A 23,307-nucleotide genomic window follows, 5' to 3' on the forward strand; every position below is an offset into this window, starting at 1 on the left:
GTTAGCAGATTTCCTTTCTTCAATTTTGGTAATACTCTTTTTCTTTGGCACTCTGAAGTAAGCACTGATTTTTTATCTTCGGCTCTTCCATTCTTCCCATCCGCTAATGCAGCAGAGTGAGTCGCGTGCGCCTTTATTTTTGCTTTGACTGTTCTCTCTTCTTTGCACACCAGCCCCAGCTCATTCTTTCACACCCATCTCACGTGCCGTGTTCTTCCCGAATCTTTTATGGACTCTTCCAGGCAGCGTCAGGCCCTCCCCTTGCTGCCATGGTTCTTCCCTCCCAGGCTGGTGGTCATACCTCTCCACGCCAGTCCACGCCACCAGCTGCAAGCTTCCCGAGGACCTGAGCCTGTCTGATTCTGCATCGTATCCCTGGCTCTGGGCAGAGCCGGACCCAAGTAACTGCTCGATAAATGCTCTTCAGCCTGTCCTTCATGAAGAACGAATTACGCACGTGCCATAATAGATTAAGGACTAGCACAGTGACGAAAATGCAGTGACGAAATCCGAGTTCACACCAGTCAAACTGTTTCTGTACTGGTGCATGACGGTGAGTGGAGAAGCTCTGCTGTTACATAAGTGTAAATTCCGTAGGTGGTTCGTGGGACTGGTGTGTGTTTTGCGGGAGAGAAACTATAGCTTTATGGGTTACCCTGGCTTTCGGTATGCCAAGACGAATGGGGCTTTGCTCGCACTGGCAGACCGATGTGAGGGTAGTCAGTGAACTCAGAGAAATCAAATAGTGTTAGTGAAGGCAGGTGTTTTCATTTTGGGCCATTTTTTTAGGGATCATCATATTTAGTTGATACAGTGTTTGACTCAAGAGTTATGCTTTGCATTTAAAATGATGTATCAAAAATTTTTTTTCAAGTCAAATTCAGAGCAGATTACTTATGTTGTAAGAGTTTTGTTTCTTAGTATCTTTCTCTCTAATTCAAATATAGCTTAATTTATAAAAATTCTATTTTTACATAATTTGAGTCATTTGTTATGTAAAAATAGTACTTTTGTGTTAGAAAATTCTTAATTTTAACCTTAAATTACAGTAGTGATTAGAAAAGTAGTTTATGTCTCTTAGAGAAATTCAAATATACAGAAATAAAGGAAAAGTAAAGCCTCATTCTCCTTGTTACAGTAGTTCGATATATATTTTTGCAAACTTTTCTGTGCATTTAAAAATGTGTATAACTTATAAAAGTACTTATACATATGTATACTGTATTTTTGAGACCAGTAGTCTATTAATCAATTTTTTATTGATTGGAAAACTTGGTAATATGTTAACAAATAGTTACTTCTTATAACTTACGAAGACTTTAATAGACAATAGAAGTTCACTTGATGGCATTTGCAGATATGAATTTGGTACTATGGACTGATTGGAATATACAGAAACTCGTCGTTACTGGCCCAGTCGGTGGGTTAAGTCACGCATTTGGTATGCGTGGGAATTCCCTGATGCTGGGCGCACAAAGACCACTGAAACGGCCGTGTGATGTTCAGAGTTGGACGTGGAGGCAGGAAGCATGTGTCTGACTCTGGCTGTACAGCTCCAGGCAAACCACTTCATTTAAGTTTTCATTCCCTCGTAAGTAAACTGGGGTACACCTGCCCTGTCTGTTCACGTCGTCACAGAGCCGATCGTGTGGCCCCGGAAGGAAGCGCATTTTGCAAACCCTTGGTGGTGCTGTGGGAGGAAGTTTAATGCGAGGTGAGGGTCGATTCGATTCCATTTTCCCTAACTCATATACTTGTCTCTGCCACCCTGTTCTCTCCCTCCCCAAAGTAAAGTTTTTTAAAAAGCTTTTGTTAATCTTTTATTTAAAAATGTTTTTAAGCATGTATTATACACGCACACACTTCTGTCCTCACCTCTTCTGACATGAATGGGAGCCAGTTGTTCATGCTTTTCTCCATCTTGTATTTTCACTTTACAATAGATTTCGTAAATTATTCCGCAGCCTTCCAGCCTTCTTGAGATTTGAAGTGGGCGGAGAATCTGGATAGGTCTAAGCTTTCTCTGTGTGAGGCACAGTTCTTAGGGTATCTCGTTATGGGCTCTCAGAACTTAGCAAGAATTCTGTTCTCCAAAGAAACCAGGAAATCTGTTTAAAAAAAAAAATGAAAACCACGATAATCACATTTCCGTCTCATAGAGGAAGGGAACGCTTCTGCACTCGAACAGCAGAGAGGCAGGTGCTCTGAGGTGGGGAGGGTCAGTAGGCCACCCCCACCGGTGACAGAAGGGCACCGGCCACTTACCCCTGCTCCCTGGAAGCAGGTACAGCCTGCGTGACAGGACCTGTGGCTCTGCTGGCCGGTGGTTACCGAGGGCCGGGGCTGTCCACCTGCAGAGGTGTCGGGACAGCCCCAAGAGCCGCTGTGCCCCCAGGGGGGTACGCTCTGATGTCCGCTCTGACTGGCGACTGAGGGTCACAGACTGAGTACGACACGCAAAGTTGTTGTTTTCACACGTGGTGCTTTGTTTGCTTACTGGGGATCAGGGAAAAATGAACTTATCCTGTCACCTCATCGTATTTTAGAAGAAGAAAGGATCTGAAAACAGCTAAAAGGAAGCTTAAGTGGCAGATTAAACTCTTCTTGCTGTAATTTTTATCAAAGGGCACTTGACATTCATTTACGAGGCAGAGTAGCAATTTAAGTTCTCTAGAACTGATATCATGGACCGCCTTTTCCGGCTCCTCTCATTGACATCCGAGTGTCGCCCGTTCTCCCCGTGTCTGTTAGCCAAGGGGGCCTTAAATGTTTTCTTGATGTGGGTAATTGTTTACTCAGTGTGGCGTGGTACAGCATTTTAATTCCAACACTGTACAGAGATTTGACACTTCAGATAACATTTTACATTAAAGCCCAAAGAATTTAACACTAGAGTAATATTCTAAATGAGCAATTGAAAACAGTCACAAACATGGACTTCAATAAGAAGCGCAGTACCTACAGAGATTGAGGACTGGCGTTAGACTGGGCGTGGGCACCCTGTCGGTTCTGAGACAGTTCTTTTTTTCTGCAAGCGTGTCGTCCGCTGGGTGAGGGAGTCACTGCGGTCGAGGAGCGTCACGGCGATGGTGTGACACCTGCAGATGCACAGAGACCCTGAGAGGGAGGTGCTGTTGGGAGGGCGGCTACGGCCGGTAGTGTGTCTGAGGGGCCGTCCAGGACCAAGTGAGGTGACTGTGAGGAAGGACTGTGGAGGGGAGGCAAACATGGTGAGGGGTCACCACAGAAGGGTCAGTCCTGTGTAGAGGAGCCGGGGCTTGAGCTGGGCCCTTGAAGGTTGCGCTGAAGAAGCCGAACCACACAGGAGTTTGTGGTCTTGAGGAGGCCACTGATGGGCGGCTCCGCGTTCTGGTAGCCGGACTTGGTGTCGCTGGGAAGCAGGTGTTGTGTCGACGGCCACAGCATCACCAGATGTTCAGGCAGAAGCCTGCAGAGTCATTGGCTCTTGTTTACTCTGAAATTATGAGAGGAAGAACAATCCACAGTGAAGAAGTCCCGGCTGTCCCCAAGTAGAAGGTGTTCTTTGTCCACCTTCGGTCCTTCCTGTCACCACCAGTGGCTGGTTGGATTCAGAGGGGTGGGGGCAGGAGAGACAGGCTCACATTAAATTGCTACAGGGGACCAGGTTAACACCCTCTCTAAGGCTGACGTGCCTTTGAGTGGCACCCTGTCACAGTCCTGATCTGACTTGTAGAGCGTTGAACCCCTTTACTACAGGGTGAAGAAGTGGCAGATGAATTGCACACACGTCCCCTCGCGACCTGGTCTGCGAGTTTAGCCAGCCCTCAGCTCTCCCCACCCAGCCTGGATCGGCTGCTGCTCCTGGGGGACGCGCGGCCCCTCAGGTCCACTGAGGTCACAGTGAGCCTTGACGGCGGCGGCCCCTCGGGGCTGAAGCCGCCTTGGCCAGCAGTTCTCTCCCCAGATCTGCCTCTCTGAGCGCCATCTTTCCCTGAAGTCCGAAAGTCGCCGTCCCTTTGGTTTTGTCCCAGAATGGATTCAAGCCAGCTTTATTTAGGAAAACGTTTCCATTCGCTCTAGCCCACCCTCATGGTTCAGGCAAATGAAAGGCTCTACCTGCGCGGTGTAACGGTGCGGGCTGCTCAGGCACCGGCCCACGGGAAACAGATGGCGCCTGCCGTGGCCTCTCCTGCGGAGCTGTGTGGCTGTAATGGACGTGATGATGGTGGCCTCTCTCTGACCAGGAGCTGGCTCCTGCCAGGCCCCAATCCATGATTTATTTTAGGGACCAAGCTTAGAGAGGTAGAGTTGCTTCTCAAAGAACCGTCTTCTTGGGGACCACCCTCCCGCCCCCATGGTGATATTCCCAGACCAGCACCTCTCAGCCAAAGAATGGGACAGGGAGCTTGTCTTTCACTGGCTGTGTCTGCGTGTTACTCAGGGAAGTGTGGCAGTTCCAAAAATCAGAACACTTAGCACGGCTCAGTCACCAGTGAGACTGCCTGTGATCCACCACGGGTCTGAAGTGGAGGTATGGTGATTTCAGAATGTCGTCGTGGCCAGTGTGCTCTTTTTTGAGAGACGAAGGGGTACGTAGCGTTTCTCAGAGGCAAACGTCCTACCCACGGTGGCTTCGGCCTTCCTCGGCAAGGGGGCTGTGTTTCAACAGCAAAGAAAGTTCTGCTTCACCTTTTCACTAAACAGGTTTCTTTCTACATCTGCAGACACTTATTTCCTTCAGTATACAGACCGTACTCGTGGAGCGCTCCAGTACGGCTCTCATTTGGCGGGGATGGGGGTGGCGTGTGGAGAGGGGCCAGGTGTGGAAACGTGTCTGCCGGCTGTCTGGCTGAAGAGGAACGCAGAAGGAAAGGTGGGGTTTGAAGGCTTTGCGTCTGGATACCTGGAACACGTGACGACTGCGCTGGTGATAGGTGGAGGAGCGATTCTTCCAAAAAGGACCAGGTCCATTTGGAGTGCTTTTCATGATCCTGCAGATAGCAGGGAGCATTCCTCTGGACAGTGGGGATGTAGAAGGGCCTGTGGCACTTGCTGACTTCTCTGCTTCAGAGTGTTTCTAGCATGTAAAGCCAGGGTGCCACACAGTTCAGTTTCCCTCAGAGGCCGTCCTCCAGCCTTATATTATATAAATAGTAGACCTACAGTGAGAACACCAGATGGCCTGCGTGACGGGAGTCAGTAAGTCACGTGTGTGTGTTTTTCTCCTAGGTTCATTTTCCAGACACTGAAAGAGCAGAATGGCTAAATAAGGTAAGAGTATGGTATACTGAATACCAGATATCAGCGGGAATTGGGATGAGATGCCATCTTTCCATATTTGGAGGTTTGGATGTTGACACTGTGTAAATTCATTTGGCTTCTGCTACCAAAAGAACTCAGTCATAAATGATTTTACTTTCTTTTCTAAACAGTGAAAACCATGTCTCTGACATGAGAAAATTAATGAGGCATTCGTAGTTGTATCTCGGACTTCTGTCTTTTTTTTCTGATTGGCTACTGCTCACATCTGTTGTGTAATAATCGTGAGCAAAGATTGTGGAAACATTATTATGAAGAGGGAAATAACTGCCAAGAAACCTAGTAATAGGTAATAATCATCCGTTTTTCAAAGGTTATGTGTTTGGATCAGCACACTTTGAGGTAGATCCCTTTTATCTCCGTATCCACATGTCCTTCAGGCTGTGGAATGAAAGCTCGTGTCGGTAATGATCACCCGACAGCACTGGAAGTGAGTCCATCGTTAAAGGAAACTCATTGTTACCAGGATCTCAGTTTTAGGTTTTTAACAGTAAGTCGAAACTACAGGATTTTCTGATTTATTTTTTTTAGCAATCATTAAATGTAGATATGCTTAAATAGAATTTAACCAGAGTAACGAATTCCTACAACATATTGGTTAATCAGTAGTTTATTGTGTAATGCATTTTAAAACTTAAAATTAAGTTGATTTCACGTAACAAAAAGGACCCCCTTTAATTTTCAAAAATTCAGGTAAACTATAGGGGCGTAATTTTTCATCGTGATTTAAGTACATTGTGTATTTTGACATTTTGTTTAACATGAGTTCTCTCTCCTTTCCAGACTGTAAAACACATGTGGCCTTTTATTTGCCAATTTATAGAGAAGTTGTTTCGAGAAACCATAGAGCCAGCGGTGCGGGGAGCAAACACCCACCTTAGCACCTTTAGTTTCACGAAAGTCGACATGGGTCAGCAGGTCAGTTTCTTACGTACCCACATTGTGCACACAGGGGGATTGCTATGAAAGCTTAAAAAAATGTTAGACTACTTGAAATTGTTTTCTAGAGACCACTGCTCCCGGGGAAGGTTGTGGGGGTCTCTGCGGTCCCTCTCGGGCTCTCACGTGGGCACTTGGTCTGTCGGGGTCTTCGCCCACCTCCCCTGTTCACTGTGATCTTTGGCCAGTCCAGGCTCCCTGGGGGTTTCCCTCAGTCCCAGTGTGTCTTTCTACCCCACACCCTCTGCCAGAATTACTTTTGTACAGTTTTTAGCAATCTGTCGGCTGGAAAGGGAGTTTGATGCATGAATTCATACTAATGTTTCAGTAGTTGACAAAGATGTTTGATACAACCGCTGAGGACTAGGGTGCCAGTCTTGTAGGCATCGCCTTCGTTAAGTATGTGGGTGAAAGGAAAGGTGGGTTTTGTTACTGGAATTATATTATAGGCATACCTCATTTTATTGCACTTCACAGTTAGTGTTTTTTGTTTTTTGTTTTTTTACAAATTGAAGGTTTTTGGCAATGCTGCATCACGCCAGTGCGTTGGCACCATTTTTCCAGTGGGCATAGATGATGGTTAGCATTTCTTTAGTAAAAACTATTTTACATTAAGAGTATGTACATTGCTTTTTAGACTTATGCTATTGCACATTTACCAGACTACAGTATAGTGTACACATAGCTATTACATGCACCGGGAAACCAGAACACTCGCGTGCCTCGCTCTGTTGAGACGTTCGCTTTATTGCAGTGGCTCTGCGGTCTGTCTGTGTGTACAGCGGGAAGCTGCTGACCCCTAATGTTACTGAGTGCAAGTCTCAGGACTGCATCTAAATTAGTTAATCATGGCAAATTCCCTTTCTTATTTATTTTTAAAATCACTGTTTACAATAATTAGCAACAGTTTAAGATAGCTTTTTATTGAGATGTAATTGATGTATAACATCATGTTAGTTTCCAAGATAACATTGTTTTCTGTACCTGATAAATACTCAGAATCCAATGGCACTTTCAAAACAGCCCCCACAGAGTTTACACACATTTAGTGCACGTCCGGCGGAGCAGGCAACACACCGTCCCCACGCATCGTGGTTCAGACATCTTTGCTTCAGCCCGCTAGGGCTTTAAGCATGGCTGAGGTGTGTCTGACCTGGTTGCTGTGTTGTGTTTGTCAGGGCAGGTCAGTGTCCCTGCCCCACGTGTGTTCCCTTCCTACACTCCCAAGGTCGCTTTTTCCCCTGAAAGGAGGTTTTTCCTGTGCAGAGAATGCGCCGCCTTCCCTGCAGTCGGAATCTGGCACTCAGGTGCAGGCAGGCACGCTGTGCCGGCCATTTCCTCTTGGCCCTGAGGCCTCCAAACATGAGCTGGGGTGTGATCGTGCTGTTGTTGGAGCACACAGGTGCCTGCACAGGAGACCCACGTGACAGTTACCGTTACTGGGTACTTTACCTCTGTAACTAAGATGGTGACAGATGGTGGGAATGTTATGTGAATAAGAAGCAGGGCTCAGTACAGTAAATATTTCCATTTTTGACAGCCACATAAAGCCTTTGAGGCATAGTCTTCTCCTACCTACCCCCTTCTTTTACAACCCTTAAAAATGTAAAAATCATTCTTGGCCAAAGACCAGCGTTAGCCTGCAGGCTGTAGTTTGCTGTACCCCAACGTGAGATATGCTCGTGTTTGTGGTTAGAATTCTTACTCCAGCCAGACCTGTTCGAGGAAGGTTAGGTTCATGTTCTGTTACTCGTGCTGTAACTAAACGAGGTCCCCGTTGGAGGACAGTAACAATATAAGAGAAGTGCCGATTCAATACAGGGGGCACCGTTACCTACCGCGCCGAGCTCTGACAAGTGCAGGTGAACCCGGCTGTCTGAGGAAGGCAGACGAGAAGGGCGCGCAGAGACCCGAGCTGGGTCCTTTGTCCAGACCGGATGTCTGAGCTGAGTCCCTCAGGGCCTGCAGTTTTTGTTCTTCCTTAGATAATAACTCTCAGTCATCCAGAGTGGTGTTGGCCTCCCTGCTCCTAACCTGTCATCTAAATCAGAGCCCCAACCCCCGGTACCAGTCCGCGGCCTGTTAGAAACTGGGCCACACAGCAGGAGGGGAGCAGCAGGCCAGCTAGCGAAGCTTCATCTGCATCTGCAGCCACTCCCCAGCGCCGGCATCACCGCCTCAGCTCCGCCTCAGATCATCAGGCATTAGATTCTCATAGGAGCACCGGTCCCTGGTTGAGGACCACTGCCCTAAATGGAGGAGGGTTGCGTTATCTAAGGCAAACATTTAAACTGAAAGTCCTGAGCCCTATGTTCATTTTCACTTGTCTGCACAGTGACTTGATTGTGTTTTTGTGATTGGTCAGTCTGTACATGTCTGAGCTGGTCTCATTAGGGGAAAGCTCGGGAACTTAGAGTAGTCAGGAAGGTAGACTCTCACTGAGCTTGCTGAGGGGTAGGATCTCAGAGCACCCCCAAACTGGCCACGTAGGTAGTAGTACTCTAGAGGTAAGGTGTTTCTTTGGCTTGAGTTTTTTTTAATTTTTAATTTTTCAATTAGAGTTCACAGTCAATATTATATTAATTTATATTAGTTTCAGGTGTACAGCACAGTGGTTAGACTCAGCTTGAGTTCTGAATGCTCAGATGCGATGCAGAGAACTTTCTTGGAAGGGATCTTAAATTGATAAATGGGAAAAAGTTTTGAAATGATGTTACAACTGGCCCTTGAAATAGAACACTTATCATAATCTACTTTTTCCTTTTACAGAGTCATTTGAATCAGACCTTATATCATGTATTAGGTTTTGAAATTATGCCTATTGCTAGTATTTTCAATTTACTCAAAAGTCCAATTTTTGTGAAAATCTTAAGAAACGAAAAATTACAAGATATAAAAAATGAAAGGAAGGTAATGTTTCAAACAACGCAGGATAAAGTAGAGGGAAAGTAACTTGGACGAGACGAGGGCTACGAGACTTGGAAAGGAGTGAAACCCGTGACTACTGAGTCCACGAGCTGACAGCGGCAGGGCCGGTGCCACTAGGCACAGCGCATGGCACTCCTCACATCCCCTGTGCCCTGTAGTCACCCAGCAACCTCGTGAGGTAGACACCATTGTTATCTGCATTTTACGGTGAGGAGACCAAGCAGCACGGTCAGATAGCTTGCCGAGAGTGAAATGGCTAGGACCCCATGAAAGCAGAGCTTTAATGCTTACAGCTGGATGCTAAAGCTCATTCTTTTCATCTCTCTGCCGTATTGCAAGGTTTGGTGGTTCGTTTTGTTTTCTGTTGTTTTTTTTTTTTAACCCGTCCCTGCATTTTAAAATAAGCTGCTTCTGTTCTAGCCCCTCAGGGTCAATGGTGTTAAGGCGTACACTGAAAATGTGGACAAAAGGCAGATTATTTTGGATCTTCAGATTAGGTGAGTTTTTATTGTGCGTGTTGCGTCACGTTTGTGATGTATACTGTCGCCTAGCCATACTCACAGGTGGCGGATATAATGAGCACACGTCTTCTCTGCTGTTTGGTGAAATTTGACTAAATTCTTGATGAGGACCCAAATTTGTTTACTGCCTGGGTCTCAGTTCCTAATAGCCTAGTTAACTGCCATTCATAAAACTCGTTAAATAAAAGAAACTAAAGGCACTACAAGAAAACTACAGACACATATCCTTTATGATCATTGATGCCAAAATCCTCAACAAAAAGCTAGCAAACTGAATTCAGCAACGTATCAAAAGGATCATACACCATGGGATTTATTCCTGGGATGCAGGGTGGATCAGCATATGAAAATCAATCACTGTGATACACGGCATTAACAGTATGCAGGAAGGAACCACATGATCTTCTCAGTTTGTATCCGAAAAAGCGTTTGACAAAATTCAACTCTGTTGCATGATAACATTCAAACTAGGGAAGAAGGAAACTACTTCAGCACAAAAAAGACATGTATGAGAAATAGCAGACATCATCTTTAGTGGTAAAACACAAAGCTTTTCCTCTAAGGTCAAGAACAAGGCAGGAACACTCGCTCTTACCACTATTCAACATGGTACTGGGAGGCAATTAGGTAAGAAAAATAAAAGGCATCCAGGTTGGAAAGGAAGAAGCGACATTATCTCTGTTCACACATGATATTCTCTACGTAGGAAGACGTCAGGATCACACAAAAAATCCTCTTAGAACTAATAAATGAATTTAGCAAAGTAACAATACAAAATCAACACACACAAAAATCAGTTTCATTCTGTACACTAACAATGAACAACCCAAAAAGGAAGTTAAGAAAACAATTTCATTTACAATAGAATCAAAAAGAATAAAATACTTAGGAATTAACTTAACCAAGCAGGTGAAAGACATACAATGAAAACTACAAAACATTCTGTGAGACATTAAAGAAGGTGTAAATAAATGAGAAGACAGCCCATGCTCATGGTTTGGAAGACTTAATAATGTCAAATGTCAGCACTGAACGTCCTCTGTAGCATCAGTAAAATGCATGTGACCACATATCTGATAAGGGATTGGGCTCAGAATATACAGAGCACTCCTGCAACTCAGCAACGACAAAATAACCTGACTCCAAAAATGGGCAAAGAACCTGAATAGACCTTTCTCTAAAGATGATATACAAATGGACAATAGGCATATGGAAAGATGCTCTGACTCGCTAATAATCAGGGAAATGCAAATCAAAACTATAATATGCCACCTTACACCCATTAAGATGGCTACTATTAAAAACAAAACGAAACTGTTGGTGAGGCTGTGGAGAAATTGGGGCCCTTGTGCACTGTTGATGAGGACGTAAAATGGTGCAGCTGCTGTGGAAAACTTAAACATAGAATTACCATATGACCCAGCAGTTCCACTTCTGGGTATTTACCCACAGGAACCAAAAGTAAGCTCTCAGAGATATCTGCGCACCCACGTTTATAGCAGCCTCATCCACAACAGTTAAGAAATGTTCAGTGACAGATGAATGTATAAGCAAAGTGTGGCGTATACGTTCAGTGGAGTAGTATTCAGCCTTTAAAAAGGAGATCCTGCAACATGCTACAACATGGATGAACCATGAGGACATCATACTACATGAAATAAACCTGTCACAAAAGGACAAGTCCTGTATATATGAGATTATAGAGTGATCAGATTCAGAGACAAAGTAGAACAGTGGTTACTGGTAGTAGGTATGGGGAAGGAGTGATTGAAAGGTTTCCAACCTTTGACATCACAGAGTCCTGGGCTCTGCTAGTTTTCTCAGGACGGTGGAGCATGCGCGCAAAATTTCCTCGTGGAGAAATATAATCTAAGCTTTTTTGTGTTTTAAACAAACACATTTGTTTGTAAAACACATGAAAATGACATTCCACCAAGACATTGCTCCAGCACTGCCCTTCGGGAGGTGACTTTTGTAGCTACACCTAAGTCTGCAGCAGACCCCACCGTTGGGCGGTGGTGTCAAATCAGCGTGACATCTACAACACTGGCATGGGCCACAGCTTACAGCTTTGCCTACAGCCTGGTTTTAGTTGCTTTACTATTATTATAGATTATACACTTTCCAGGTCTGTGGTGATTAAGAGAATGTAATACAGAACTTTTTCTTTGCTAGTTTTGTAGGAAATTGTGAGATTGATTTGGAGATCAAGCGATATTTTTGTAGAGCCGGTGTGCAAAGTATACAGGTAAGTTTTTTTAAATTTCATAGTCTTCTAAAATTCTCTATGCTTTATTCATAAAAAAAAAAATGGTGACGTTTTTATTAACTCAGAATTTCTTTGAAGTTAAGTGTTTATCTGTAGAGAAAGCTGTGGTCAGATGCTCAGGCGAACACACATCTCATTCTTACATCAGTAAATGGCCTGTGGAATTGCTTGCTGTTACATGTTTTGGTTTCCCGTTTGAATTTAGATTCACGGTACAATGCGGGTGATCCTGGAACCGCTGATCGGAGACATGCCCTTAGTGGGAGCTTTGTCTATCTTCTTTCTCAGGAAGCCAGTAAGTTGACGTTTATTTCGTCCTTATCCTCCCATTCACTGACAAGAATACGGACGTATGTAAGGGTATACGAAGCAGAGAAATAGTTCTCTCCTTAGCTCTCGTCTTCCTTTCTGATGTGTGAATACTGTGAGTGTTTATACCTCTATATGCCCGAATGGAGAGCTTAATATCTTTGGATAGACACCTTTTTTCCTGAGTATAAAAATAATACATTTGTTACAGAAAATTTGATAACAGAATATTTTTAAATGAACACTCAGCATCTATCACTGAGTATGATGATTTATAGATGTTTGCTCATTTAATCCTCATACTTCTGTATTTAAATACCAGCACGGTTTCCTATTACTGACCAGAAATTTAGTCTAGTTTGTCCAGGTCACAGAAGCAGTAAGCCTGAAGTGCGTGCCTAGACCAGCCCAGCCCGACAGAGCTGCAGTTTTCACAGTGGGTCCCCTTACTGCTCCCACAGACAGAGGCTCCATCATTCCCATGCAGTGCCTGCCTTTCGTGGCATGTTTAATGAATTGCACAGTTATACACTAGGTTTCTAAAAGTCCTAAAGATTTTTTTGACTGAAGTATATCCCAACACTTGAATAAGCTATAATAAATGTTATCATTTCACATCGTTAGCTACATATATTATTCCACTTTTTGTTATAAGTCGATACTTTGTATTAGCCACCAAAATAAGGCAACAAACTTATTCCTTCCTAGACTTCTCCTCACCTAGAGCCCTCCCCCTCACCTTGGCTCCCCCTCACCTGGGCTCCTGCAGCTTCTTGCTGGCATTCTGCCGCAGCTCTGTCCTCAGTAGACTTTACCACTGGGGCAGCTTCCCGAGGTGCAGTCTGACCCACTAGGGGTCGTGTTCACTGGTGGCCACTCATCCTGGTCTTCTAGACGGAGTCAACTCCCCATCCTCATTTCCTGGCACTGGCCCAGTGAGCACGCCAAGTGTCAAACACAGGGAGGAGCTGCAGTCCCGGGATGGTGCCAAGCCTGCCATCCCTCATCTTTCCCCTTTCCCAGAATGCTGTCTTCGGCCCTGGTCTCCTTTCCAGGGAGAAGCGGTCAGGTTTCCTGCTCACTCCCATGGCGCTCATACCGTCTACTTCTCATTAAGTCTTAGAAAGCCATAGCCGTACCTGTCTCCATACAGTTCAGCAAGTGTCTGATGGATGAATTGATCTGTTTCTCAAACACCTCTTCACAATGTGCCATTTTTACAACCTTCGAGGAGTCCTGTCTGCACGCACCATTAACATCACGTATACTTTAAAACGGGAATATTTATTGTATAATTTGATTCAAATAACAATACAGGTTACTGTTAGGTTTCTAAAATATGGGTTTATTTAGGTCAAACTACAAATGGTACTTTTTCTGTATAAAAACACAAGAATTAGTTGTCATTTTCTGTTACCACTAACACGACTCTCATTCGCTTTTTATGGCTTAAATAATGGGCTTATTTTAGGTGTATTTTAACTATAGTGGGCCCCCCCTCATCTGTGGTTTTGCTTTCACTTACCCATGGTGAATCATGATCTGAAAATATTAAGTGGAAAATTTCAGAAATAAACAATTCATAAGTTTTAAATTTTGTGCCTTTCTGAGCAGCACAGTGAAATCTCACATTGTCCTGCTCCATCCTGCCTCGGGGCGAGTCGTCCCTTCTCCACCGTCCCCGTGCTGCGGATACCACCCACCCGTTAGTCACTTAGTAGACGCCTCGGTTTTCAGATAGGCCTCACGGAACCACAGTGCTTGTGTTCAAGTAACTCTTATTTTATTGTTATAATTGTCCTATTTTATTAGTAGTGATTGTTTTAATCTCATAAAGTAAACTTGATTATAGGTATACGTGTGTAGGAAAAAATACAGCGTAGGTAGGGTTCGGTGCTGGCCATGGTTTTGGGCATCCACTGGGTGGGGGTCTTGGAGCTTATCGCCCTCAGACTGGGAGACAACTGTACACAAACATGGTAAAATTCGCAAGCTGTTAAGGGCCTCTGTGTTAAATTTTAATTTATTAAAAATTTGAGAAATGATTCATAAAAGATTTTAAATCCATGTTTTTTTCTCCACGTACAAGTTGTTTAAAGCCAGTATGTTTAAGAGAGACTTCCTTCATTAACGAGTATAAAAAATAATCTTCAGCAAATTGCTAAGTATTTTTACTTTACAGGGAATTTTTAACAATTTAAAGAGAGGCTCTTTTTCCATTTGGAATGTAATAAAATCCAAATCTTTATTCCTCAGAACTTAGTGTGGATCTTCCATAGGTATGTTTACCTTAAAAATAACATCATAATATTAACTTCCAATTAAGTTTTAGTGGTCAGAAAAGAAGGATGAAGCCGTGAAAAGTTAAAAATCATTTATTTCCTTAAATGGTGAGTAAAGTCACCAAACGTATGCTTCGGAGAGCAGGGAATTTTTTTCAGTTACTTTCAACTGGAAAATATGAGAACAGAATTCACTGCTGGCTGCCAAGTAATTCTTCTCACCCTAGTGAAAAATACAGCTAGAGAGATTTGTTGGGTTTTGGGTTTTTTTTTTTTTTGACTATCCAGATGATTTAGAAGCACAGTGTGAGAGACTCCTATGAAACCTTTACACATTTTTCTGCTTGTTGATTTTTTAGATGAGTTTCAATGATGTGCCACCTTTTAAAAAAAGGAAACAAAAGGATTCTGAAGGGAGGGACTTCTGGACCGCAGTGGAGGGCAGCTTAGCGTGGTGGTTACGTGACCCACTTGGCCTCCGTGCAGCCTGGTATTCCAGTCCTGAGTCTTTTCTCTTCTTACTGTGTCTCTGAGCAACTGACTTAATTTCTGTAAACCTGTTTCCCCATCTGTAACTTTGGGATTCCAGTAATACCTACCTCACGAGATCAGATGTGAATATACAGTGTCAATGGATGTAAAACACTTAAGACAATGCCTGGCACGTACAAGTCCTCAGATTTTTAAGAAGTTAAATATTTTCCTGTATGTAAGTTTAGCGTTCTGGTGGTGTCCTGAGACCAGAGGTCAAATTTTGGTAAGCACAAAAGCTTGGCGAAAGTTCTGGTCAGAGTCAGTGTCTACCCTTGGACGTGCCCCTCATGCCCCTTGGAGAGCTGTTGGGGTCACCCTGGGGTATAGTCTTAGGGGTGTTTCAGGATCCTCAGGTCTTTCTACACCTGTTCCAAGAGTACCAGTTAGGCCAGAGCGTGCCTGGGAGGTCTTCAGAACTTCTCCGGGAGGCGGTTGGACTTGCTCTGCATGGGTTTATGCGAAGGGGATGCTCCCAGCTGCAGAGGACATGCTTCTCGAGTCTGAGCCACAGATGATGTTTCTTCATCTGTAAGATGGAACAGCTTCTTTTTAGAGTGATTGTGAGAAGAAATTGAGTCCTCTTAGCTAGGAGTCCAGCAGTTGGTACATTAAGCAAAGGAGGAAAAAAGGAAGGGCTTTATTTAAAAATAAAAATAGCATGTATTGATGTCTCATGAAACCTACACAGGGGCTGCGGTTGAGCATGAGGAACAGCCTGGAACACAGACCCTGAAAGGCACCGTGACTGTCTCTCCCATGCCTGTTACTCTTTGCTCTGTTCTCTCTGGCTGAGGCCAGCTCCCTTGGGTCCTCCAGTCCACATGCCAGAGTCATGGCGGCCAGCGCCCCCAAGAGGTAGCGAGTCTCCTTGCTTTCCCTCCGCCCCTCCCTTCCCTGTTCCAGCTGGGTTATATGCAGAACCCTAGTCCCGTGGGAGCGGGTGGATTGCAGAAGGAGCTTCGATAAGGCTCCCAGAAGCCATTTGACAGCACTGCGTAGGAGGCAGGCTGGCAAACAGGTCCCCCGGACTGAGGAGGGTCCCAGACCCACCCCTCATATTAAGTCACTGCAGCCACTTGAGGGTGTTTATCCTGCCTGGTCTTTTATGAGTTTCTTGGCACTGTGGTTTGATGGCTTTCACTAGTTTGGATGGTCGCTGCACCCGTGGTGAGGACAGGCGCTCTGCGTTATCCCGGCTCGTCTGGGGACTTGGAGCTGGCGCTCTTTCCATGCCCTGTGCCCTCCTCCTGCCTTTGGTTTCCTTGAGTCTCGTGCGGGTGGGTTTGTGCATATTGATCCGGCAGTACAGTCTCTAAGTAGCAGGGCTGGGGGGACGTCCTGCCCTCCCCAAGGCGTGCAGGGCGTCTTCTCTTGTTTTCCTGTCCCCCAGCAGCAACAAGCCTTGACCTATGTGTCCCTTGCCCAGTGGCTTCCGTCCCTTATCTTGGAAGGTGGGTCTCGTGTCCTTCGGCAGCAGCTGCTCCTTTCCCAGCTGCACCCCTGCAGGAAGTGTCCCCTGTCCCCGGTCTTTGCATAGCCTGCAGCGCGCACACAGTGCTTGGCCCACTAAGTGGGCTGCCCCTGCCCTTGTCTGTGGATCCCACAGGATTTTGCTGGCTCGCCCACACTTGGCCTTTAGCATTTAGGATCTAGCTAGAATCGTCTGACGTCCCCTTTGGTGGCTTCGTCCTCCCCAGAGCCGCCTCTGAGGAAGGGTTTCAGGCTGGCTGGCCGCCCTGTCACTGCAGCTCTCTTGTGCATTCAAGAGTGATGCTTTTCTAGTTTTCTGCATCGCAAGTGGAAGCTGGAAGTCCCAGGAGCTTTAAACCATAGGGAAAACATTCTTGACTTTTCCCACCAGCCCATGTCGACTAATTCAGAAACACTGGGGAAGGGTGGGAGCCGCCAGTCTGTTTTTAACGAGCTTCCCAGGTGATTCGTAGTTTGTACTGCAGGGCGAATGCACTTAAGATGCCTGGTGTCTTGTAAGTGCTGAGATAAACGGTTGCTGTTGTTGAACTGTGAATTTTAACTGTGTTCATCAGACAACACATATGGAAAAGCAGGTGAGGGCACGTCTGGTCTGCATGAGGACCACGGCCGTGTCTGTGCTGTACAGGGTGAAGCGTGACCTGTTACTCGTTCCGTTTCTCCTGGAAGAGCAGCCCGGAGAGGTGGTGTCACGCCTTCGGAAACACGACTCGGGCTCTTCAGTGTCCCCAGACGTCTTCGTCATCCCGGCGCAGGGGGCACGGGGGCCGTCATTTTTTAGTTGCTTGTCCCTCCCCACGCATTCCGCCCTGTGTCCCTGTGCAGACTTTCCAGACTCAGCTTTCAAGCCTCCCATAACTCATTCTCACACTCACACTCCCTCTCACGCACCGCCCCTTCTCCCCTCTCCACTCTGGGCACTTCTCTTCCCCAGCCTCCCCTGTGCTCAGGGACATGTCAGCTCCCTCTTCGGAGCCTTGAACATGGGGCCCCTTCGCCTGGAGCCTTCTTTCTTGCATTCACATCTCTTCTCAAACCCAGCTGAGTTCTGTTCTCAAAATCCTGCATCTTCCTCCCCGGTTTTCTGTTTCTCTGAACTCGGGTACCATTTAAATGCACTTCATCGTTTTGACAAGCGTCATGTGAGTAGGCCTTCCGTCACTTATAATCTTGAGTGACCTGTCTGTAGACAGCGCCTCTCATTAGTTTGGGAGTGTTCCCTTAAGCTTTCTGATTCAGCAAGATGCCCAGGCCTGGAATCCGCTGTTTTTTCAGGGTCCCTGGTTTATTGTAGGGGAAATGCCTGCAGGGACGATGGGGTGCTGGGGAGTGTGGTGCTTCCGTTCGTCACTGCTTCTCGGCCTCCTCTTTTATGGGGTGGGTGGCACGAGTTCATGCTGTGAGCCATGCGCATGTGTATCTCCTTTCTCCCATGAAGAAAAATTTTAGTCTTTCAGGACTTATAAAAATTATTGCTTTTTAGTCTTTCCAAAAGAGCCTTGCCTCTTCTAGTTCACATGTATTTATAACCATCCACTTCCCAGAGGGATTTGAGCTGGAATTCATTACTCCAGCTATTTGGGTAATTGAGATCATGTAATTTTACTTAGCATTTCTTCCACAAATAAAACCACAAAGCACAAGTGATTTTGTGATATGCAGTATCCATTTTTATAGGAAAATCAGTGTTTCTGATCAGTAGTTTTTACCCATCCACATGCACTTATTGGAATCTTAGCCAGCTATGTGGGAATCATTCTAAGATAAATGCCCACTAGAAAAACGAGCAAACAAATACAAAGGTTGAATGAATGGATGGAACATGCCCCACTCATATCAGGAAAATGCAAATTGAAACAGTGATAAAGTACCATTTTTTAACTGCCAGATTTTTAATATCTCTTTTTGGTGAGGGTATAAAGAAAGGACATTTTCGTACACTTGTGGTAGGGATATAAATCGGTGCAATATTTCTTTAGGGTAATTAGGTAGTCACTGTCAACACAAATGAACATGTGTCTTTGACCAAAACGTCTACTTTGTTTGAATGCTAGTTTGTGTATATGTACAAGAACATGTATACAAAAAAAATAGTCATTATTTAATAAAAAATGTTTAAAAAAATAAGTAATAAAATAGTAACCAATGTCACCCCAATAAATTTAATAAAAAACAAATTAAAAAAAGAATCACTGAATCTTCACTTAAAAGAGAAGTTATAAGTATTCTAAGTGCCCATTAGTAGGAAAATGGGTATATAAATTATTATATGATTTTACTGGAGAAAACTATGACATCACAAAACAAAACAGACGGCTCTCATATCACCAACAAGGGATGATGGCCTCGATGTTTTCTAGAGTGCAAAATGAGTTGCAGGACAGTATTTTTATAAAGAAACAACCTATATGATTTGATTTGGAAATTGGAAATAATTTGGATATGAAATATTTTTGTCCTTTTTTTTTTTTACAGCTTTTAGAAATTAACTGGACAGGCCTGACCAACCTTCTCGATATCCCTGGACTGAAGTAAGTGTCACTTCGTGTCTTGTTAGCGTGTCGACCATGCTGTGAGAGCAGGGCCCAGCCGTCAAGGCCCGTCTCCCGCAGGCAGACTCTACGCCTCCTCGGCAGGCTCTCATCTGAGACTGCAGCACAGAGGCTGCAGCTGGGCTCTGCCGCTGGGCTCCCCGTAACCATGTCTGCGATCATCCAGACCGGCAGAAGCAGAGGGGTCAGGGCTTAGGGCCTTCGGACCGAGTCGCTCACTCTTTTTGCTTTTCATTCACCAGGAAGCAGCTTTTTAGTTTTGGTGTTTTAGAATAGTAGCAGCCTTTCCACATCCTACAAATTAATTTTTAAGTTCAGTTTTTATTATTTTTTGAGAAAAGTAAAACTTTAAAAGCGAATATTTTCAGAACTAGCCCTTCCTGGGTTCTTTTCAAGCTGCAGCCACTCCTTGGAGGGTAGCCGGCATCAGGGCCTGAGGGTGGTGGCGGGGCGAGAAGCCGAAGTTCCCGCATTGTCGCCGCGGGGCCCCTGCGTTGTCTCTAGCCACCAGGTCTCAGCCACGAGGTCGTTGTCTCCAGTGAGCCTGTGAAGCCATCAGGGCACATCCCTGCTATGAGAGAAGTGACGTCCTCTGGGTTGTGTCACAATCCATCTGTCCTACCTGGCGGAGGGACAGTAACTACCAAGTGGGAAATTCTGAGATTATAGCGTTGAAACTTGGTTTTGCTGGTTTTACTGTTGTATCTGAAGGTTAAAATGCATTATTTATTGGTTAAAGTTACATATGTTTCTAATGGGTACTTGGCTTATCTGTGGATTTCCCCCCCCGCCCCCCCTCCACCAAAATAGCTTAGAAATTCTGAAAGCTTTGGGTTTAGTCTATTTTTTCCTAGTCTTGTATATTTATGCCCCTGAAATGACCATTAAAATTTTATTTTGTTTCATTATCAGGGAAAAATTAAGATTTTAATAGTTATAATAATGAAACCTTTTTTTTTTTAGGTACCGTAGTTTACTGGATATAGGAAAATACTGTTATCTGTAAAAGATCTTTGGGAAGAAAGTATAACTTAAAAAAATATTTGTTAGAATGTTCGTTAGGACTCCAGTGGTCTTAACTAAGTAAATGGGTAATTAAGTACTTTTCTTAAAGACAGGATGTTCCTGCCTCGAACAGTGTGTTCTGAGTGCCTGCTCCTGGCCAGCCTGACCTCGGTGCAGCATGCGGCTGTGCACAGTGCACGGCATGCCTGCTCCCACTCCCGTGGCGCTCCCGTCCCACCGAGTGGCCTGGAGTGACTTCAGGTGACTTCAGGCACAGCCAGGTGTTGCGTCCAGATGCTGCCCTTCTCGGCGCGGCCTTGTTTTGGGGCAGCTCTTGCTATGAAGTGGTAGCTTCTGGCTTCTATTCTGCAAGCTTAGCAGCCTCAGTCAAAAAAGAACCTTTTCTTACTAGTTCCAGAAAGAGTTCCAGTGCTGACTTCTGTTTGTCCACTGGAGGCAGAAAAATGCTTGAGAAAGCCCCAGCAAGGGGTGGTGGTGTCCCCAAAAGGAAGAGCTTTTCACCAGAAGTAGGGAGACTGGGAGCTGTTTAGCCTGCAGAAATGAAAAATCCTTGTCATTTAGTGTAGAAAAACGTGTTTGTTCTCCTTTCCTCCCTTAAGTGTCATGGAGAGCTGAAATAAACAGGTCGTTGAGCATCTTCTCTGTAAACAGCTCTGTGTTCACTCCCTTGAGGGCGAGCCAGAGGCTGTGCTCTGCCCTGAGGAGCCTGCAGCTCAGGAAAGTCAGTCCCGAGTCTTCGTTTAACAGGGAGACATGCACACAGGCATGCGTGTCCACACGGAGATGCGTACGTGCCGACATGTGCACAGGCAGCTCCTTTTGATGTACTGATTTTATGTGTAGGGCAGGTTCTTTTAAATAGCCATAGATTCTAGCCATTGTTTTATAAACATTTTTATGTATGTAATGTGCAAAATATACGTTTATCTTCTACATATAGAATTATATATATCATTAAAATATATATGACTACATATGTAATTGTGTAAGCTTTATGTATGTACATACATACATAAAATTTAGGCTACTATTTCTCACTCAGACTGTCTGTAAATAAAACACAGCTTGGCAAGTCTTACGTCATAAAAGTAAATATTCAGTAACTTTGAACCTCACGTAATGGAGTCTCGCCAGGTTTTATAAAATGAGCACTATGTGCTATATTTTTTCACTGCATATGGGAACCCGAGGAGCCCTAAGCTGAGTGTTGAAGGTTTAGGAAGGGGCGAGAACATGAGAAGCAAGGTGACGAGCAGGGACGGCTGCGAAGGACAGAGGCTTACACTGGGTGGGCGGTGGCTATCCCTGGGTGACAAGACAGGGCAGGCAGAGTGGCCAGGTGGATGGTGACGCTCCAGCAGGCGCCCAGGAGAGGCACCACAGCCCTGACAGCTGGAGGAGGCTGGGAGCGTTGGAGGGTGGAAAGGCCAGCTGTGGCGGGCGCCTTCCGCTGGTGACTAGGGGCCAGAGTCTGCTCAGCGGTAAGGCAGGTGGCAAGGCGCTCGGCCAGCCACCAGGGCGGCGAAGGGATTCTTAAAAGCATTTATGTCATATCTGCTGCCTTCAGTCTTAGATCCTCTGAAAACTATCTCTTGGGGGTGTTGCTGTCTAATTAACTGACCTGTCCACAGGAAGAGGAGTGCTGCCATGGGCTTCTGGGATATTTTCAGTCTTTTCCATGTTGAGCTGCAGGTCCGTAGGTGAGGTCCAGGTCTTACTGAACTTGGACACGCAGCTTGCAGTGTGTGCTTCAGTGTCCACTGAATGACAGTGACTTTCACTCTGTCCCAGTGGATCTTTTGCTTGTGTAGTTACTTTATATATGTGTGTTAATAATTTTAACGTCTGAGAAATGAATATTTTTGAAACTTAGCATTTCCAGAGGTATTCCTCTGTAGAAACGAAGCCTCATTTATGTATGCTGTTAAAAGCATTCACACTTAATTCTTACATTTATCCCAAAGAGGAGGCAAAAATGTATTAAAAGTGCATTCATTTCTTTAACCTCCACAGTTTTATTAATATTTCTGAGTTCTCTGTGCAGTGGTATATAATATTTCAAAATTATTACAGTATGCATTTCCTAAATAAAGTGTGAAATGGGAATAAACTGTAAATTCTTTAAGAGTGATGCATATATATAGCAAGAGAGAATTTACTGTAATAAACATTGAATGAGTAAATGGGGATTGTAGTATTCTCTGAAATTTTATGAATATTTGAAATATTTTGTTAAAAAGTTAATGAAATGTATATCAGTTATTCAATGATTAACGTAGGAATGTATGAAATGTTATTTAGGACATTACAGAATGTAGCCAGAATATGATCTCCTGTTCTCCGAATAAATCTTACGTAATAGTCACCATAGCAGTACCACAGATGAACAATTAAGCGCAGTTTTAAATTGAACTGGTTTTAAATTGGTGTTGGAGAACAGATAACTGACCCTGTGAGTGGGCTATGGTGTAACGTTCGTGGTACGTGCACTGCTGCAGTCTGTGATACTGGCCTCCATGTGCTGTGTGTGATTTTGCTTTGTTCTTTTACCTCCCACCTAACAGTGGTTTGTCAGACACTATCATTTTGGATATAATATCAAACTATCTGGTGCTTCCCAATCGCATCACTGTTCCTCTTGTCAGCGAAGTCCAGATAGCCCAGTTGCGGTTTCCAATACCAAAGGTGAGCATGTCCCAGCCTCGGTTACGCTTACACACAGCCAGCCATGACTCCCTGTGCCTGTAACTTCCTGGTTTCTCCTGACAGCGACCTTGCCGCCTGGGTCTCGGTGCAGTATTTAGTTGGCCAGCCACACTCCTTACGAGATTGGCTAGTGTGCATCTAGACCTCAGCTGGGAACCTCAAGTCAAGAAGGACAGCTGTGACAGCTTGGGTGTCATCTCAGAAAGCCCGTAGTATTTGTATGCGAAGTCATGACAGCTTCGTCCAGGATGGGAACACAAGTTTTCTCTCAGAGTTTAATGAGTAACTGATAGAATGTAAACATCTTTCCATGCTGTTTGGGTCAGGAATGTTACCTAGTAATTTTGTAAAAAAGAGTGTGGGGGAGAATGCTCCCCTAACAAAAGGTAACCTTACTGCCTTTGCCTTTGAAAGAAATCTGAGTGGATACCTTTTATCAATTAAACATT

The 23,307-nt window shown here is 44.8% G+C and overlaps 1 protein-coding gene across 1 annotated transcript in view; it reads left to right on the top strand.

Moving 5' to 3' along the window:
- The first annotated feature begins 532 nt into the window (after positions 1–532).
- Positions 533–23,307, top strand: part of ESYT2 (extended synaptotagmin 2) — a 50,008-nt gene continuing 27,233 nt past the window's right edge. The window contains exons 1-8 of the mRNA XM_025044856.1: positions 533–553; positions 5,212–5,253; positions 6,085–6,219; positions 9,589–9,665; positions 11,865–11,937; positions 12,164–12,253; positions 19,050–19,105; positions 22,717–22,837. Of these exons, the coding sequence (XP_024900624.1) occupies positions 548–553; positions 5,212–5,253; positions 6,085–6,219; positions 9,589–9,665; positions 11,865–11,937; positions 12,164–12,253; positions 19,050–19,105; positions 22,717–22,837 (600 nt within the window). The 5' untranslated portion in view covers positions 533–547. The remainder of the gene's footprint in view (positions 554–5,211; positions 5,254–6,084; positions 6,220–9,588; positions 9,666–11,864; positions 11,938–12,163; positions 12,254–19,049; positions 19,106–22,716; positions 22,838–23,307) is intronic.

Source organism: Pteropus alecto, unplaced genomic scaffold (assembly GCF_000325575.1).
Source record: "Pteropus alecto unplaced genomic scaffold, ASM32557v1 scaffold320, whole genome shotgun sequence".
NCBI lineage: Eukaryota > Metazoa > Chordata > Mammalia > Chiroptera > Pteropodidae > Pteropus > Pteropus alecto.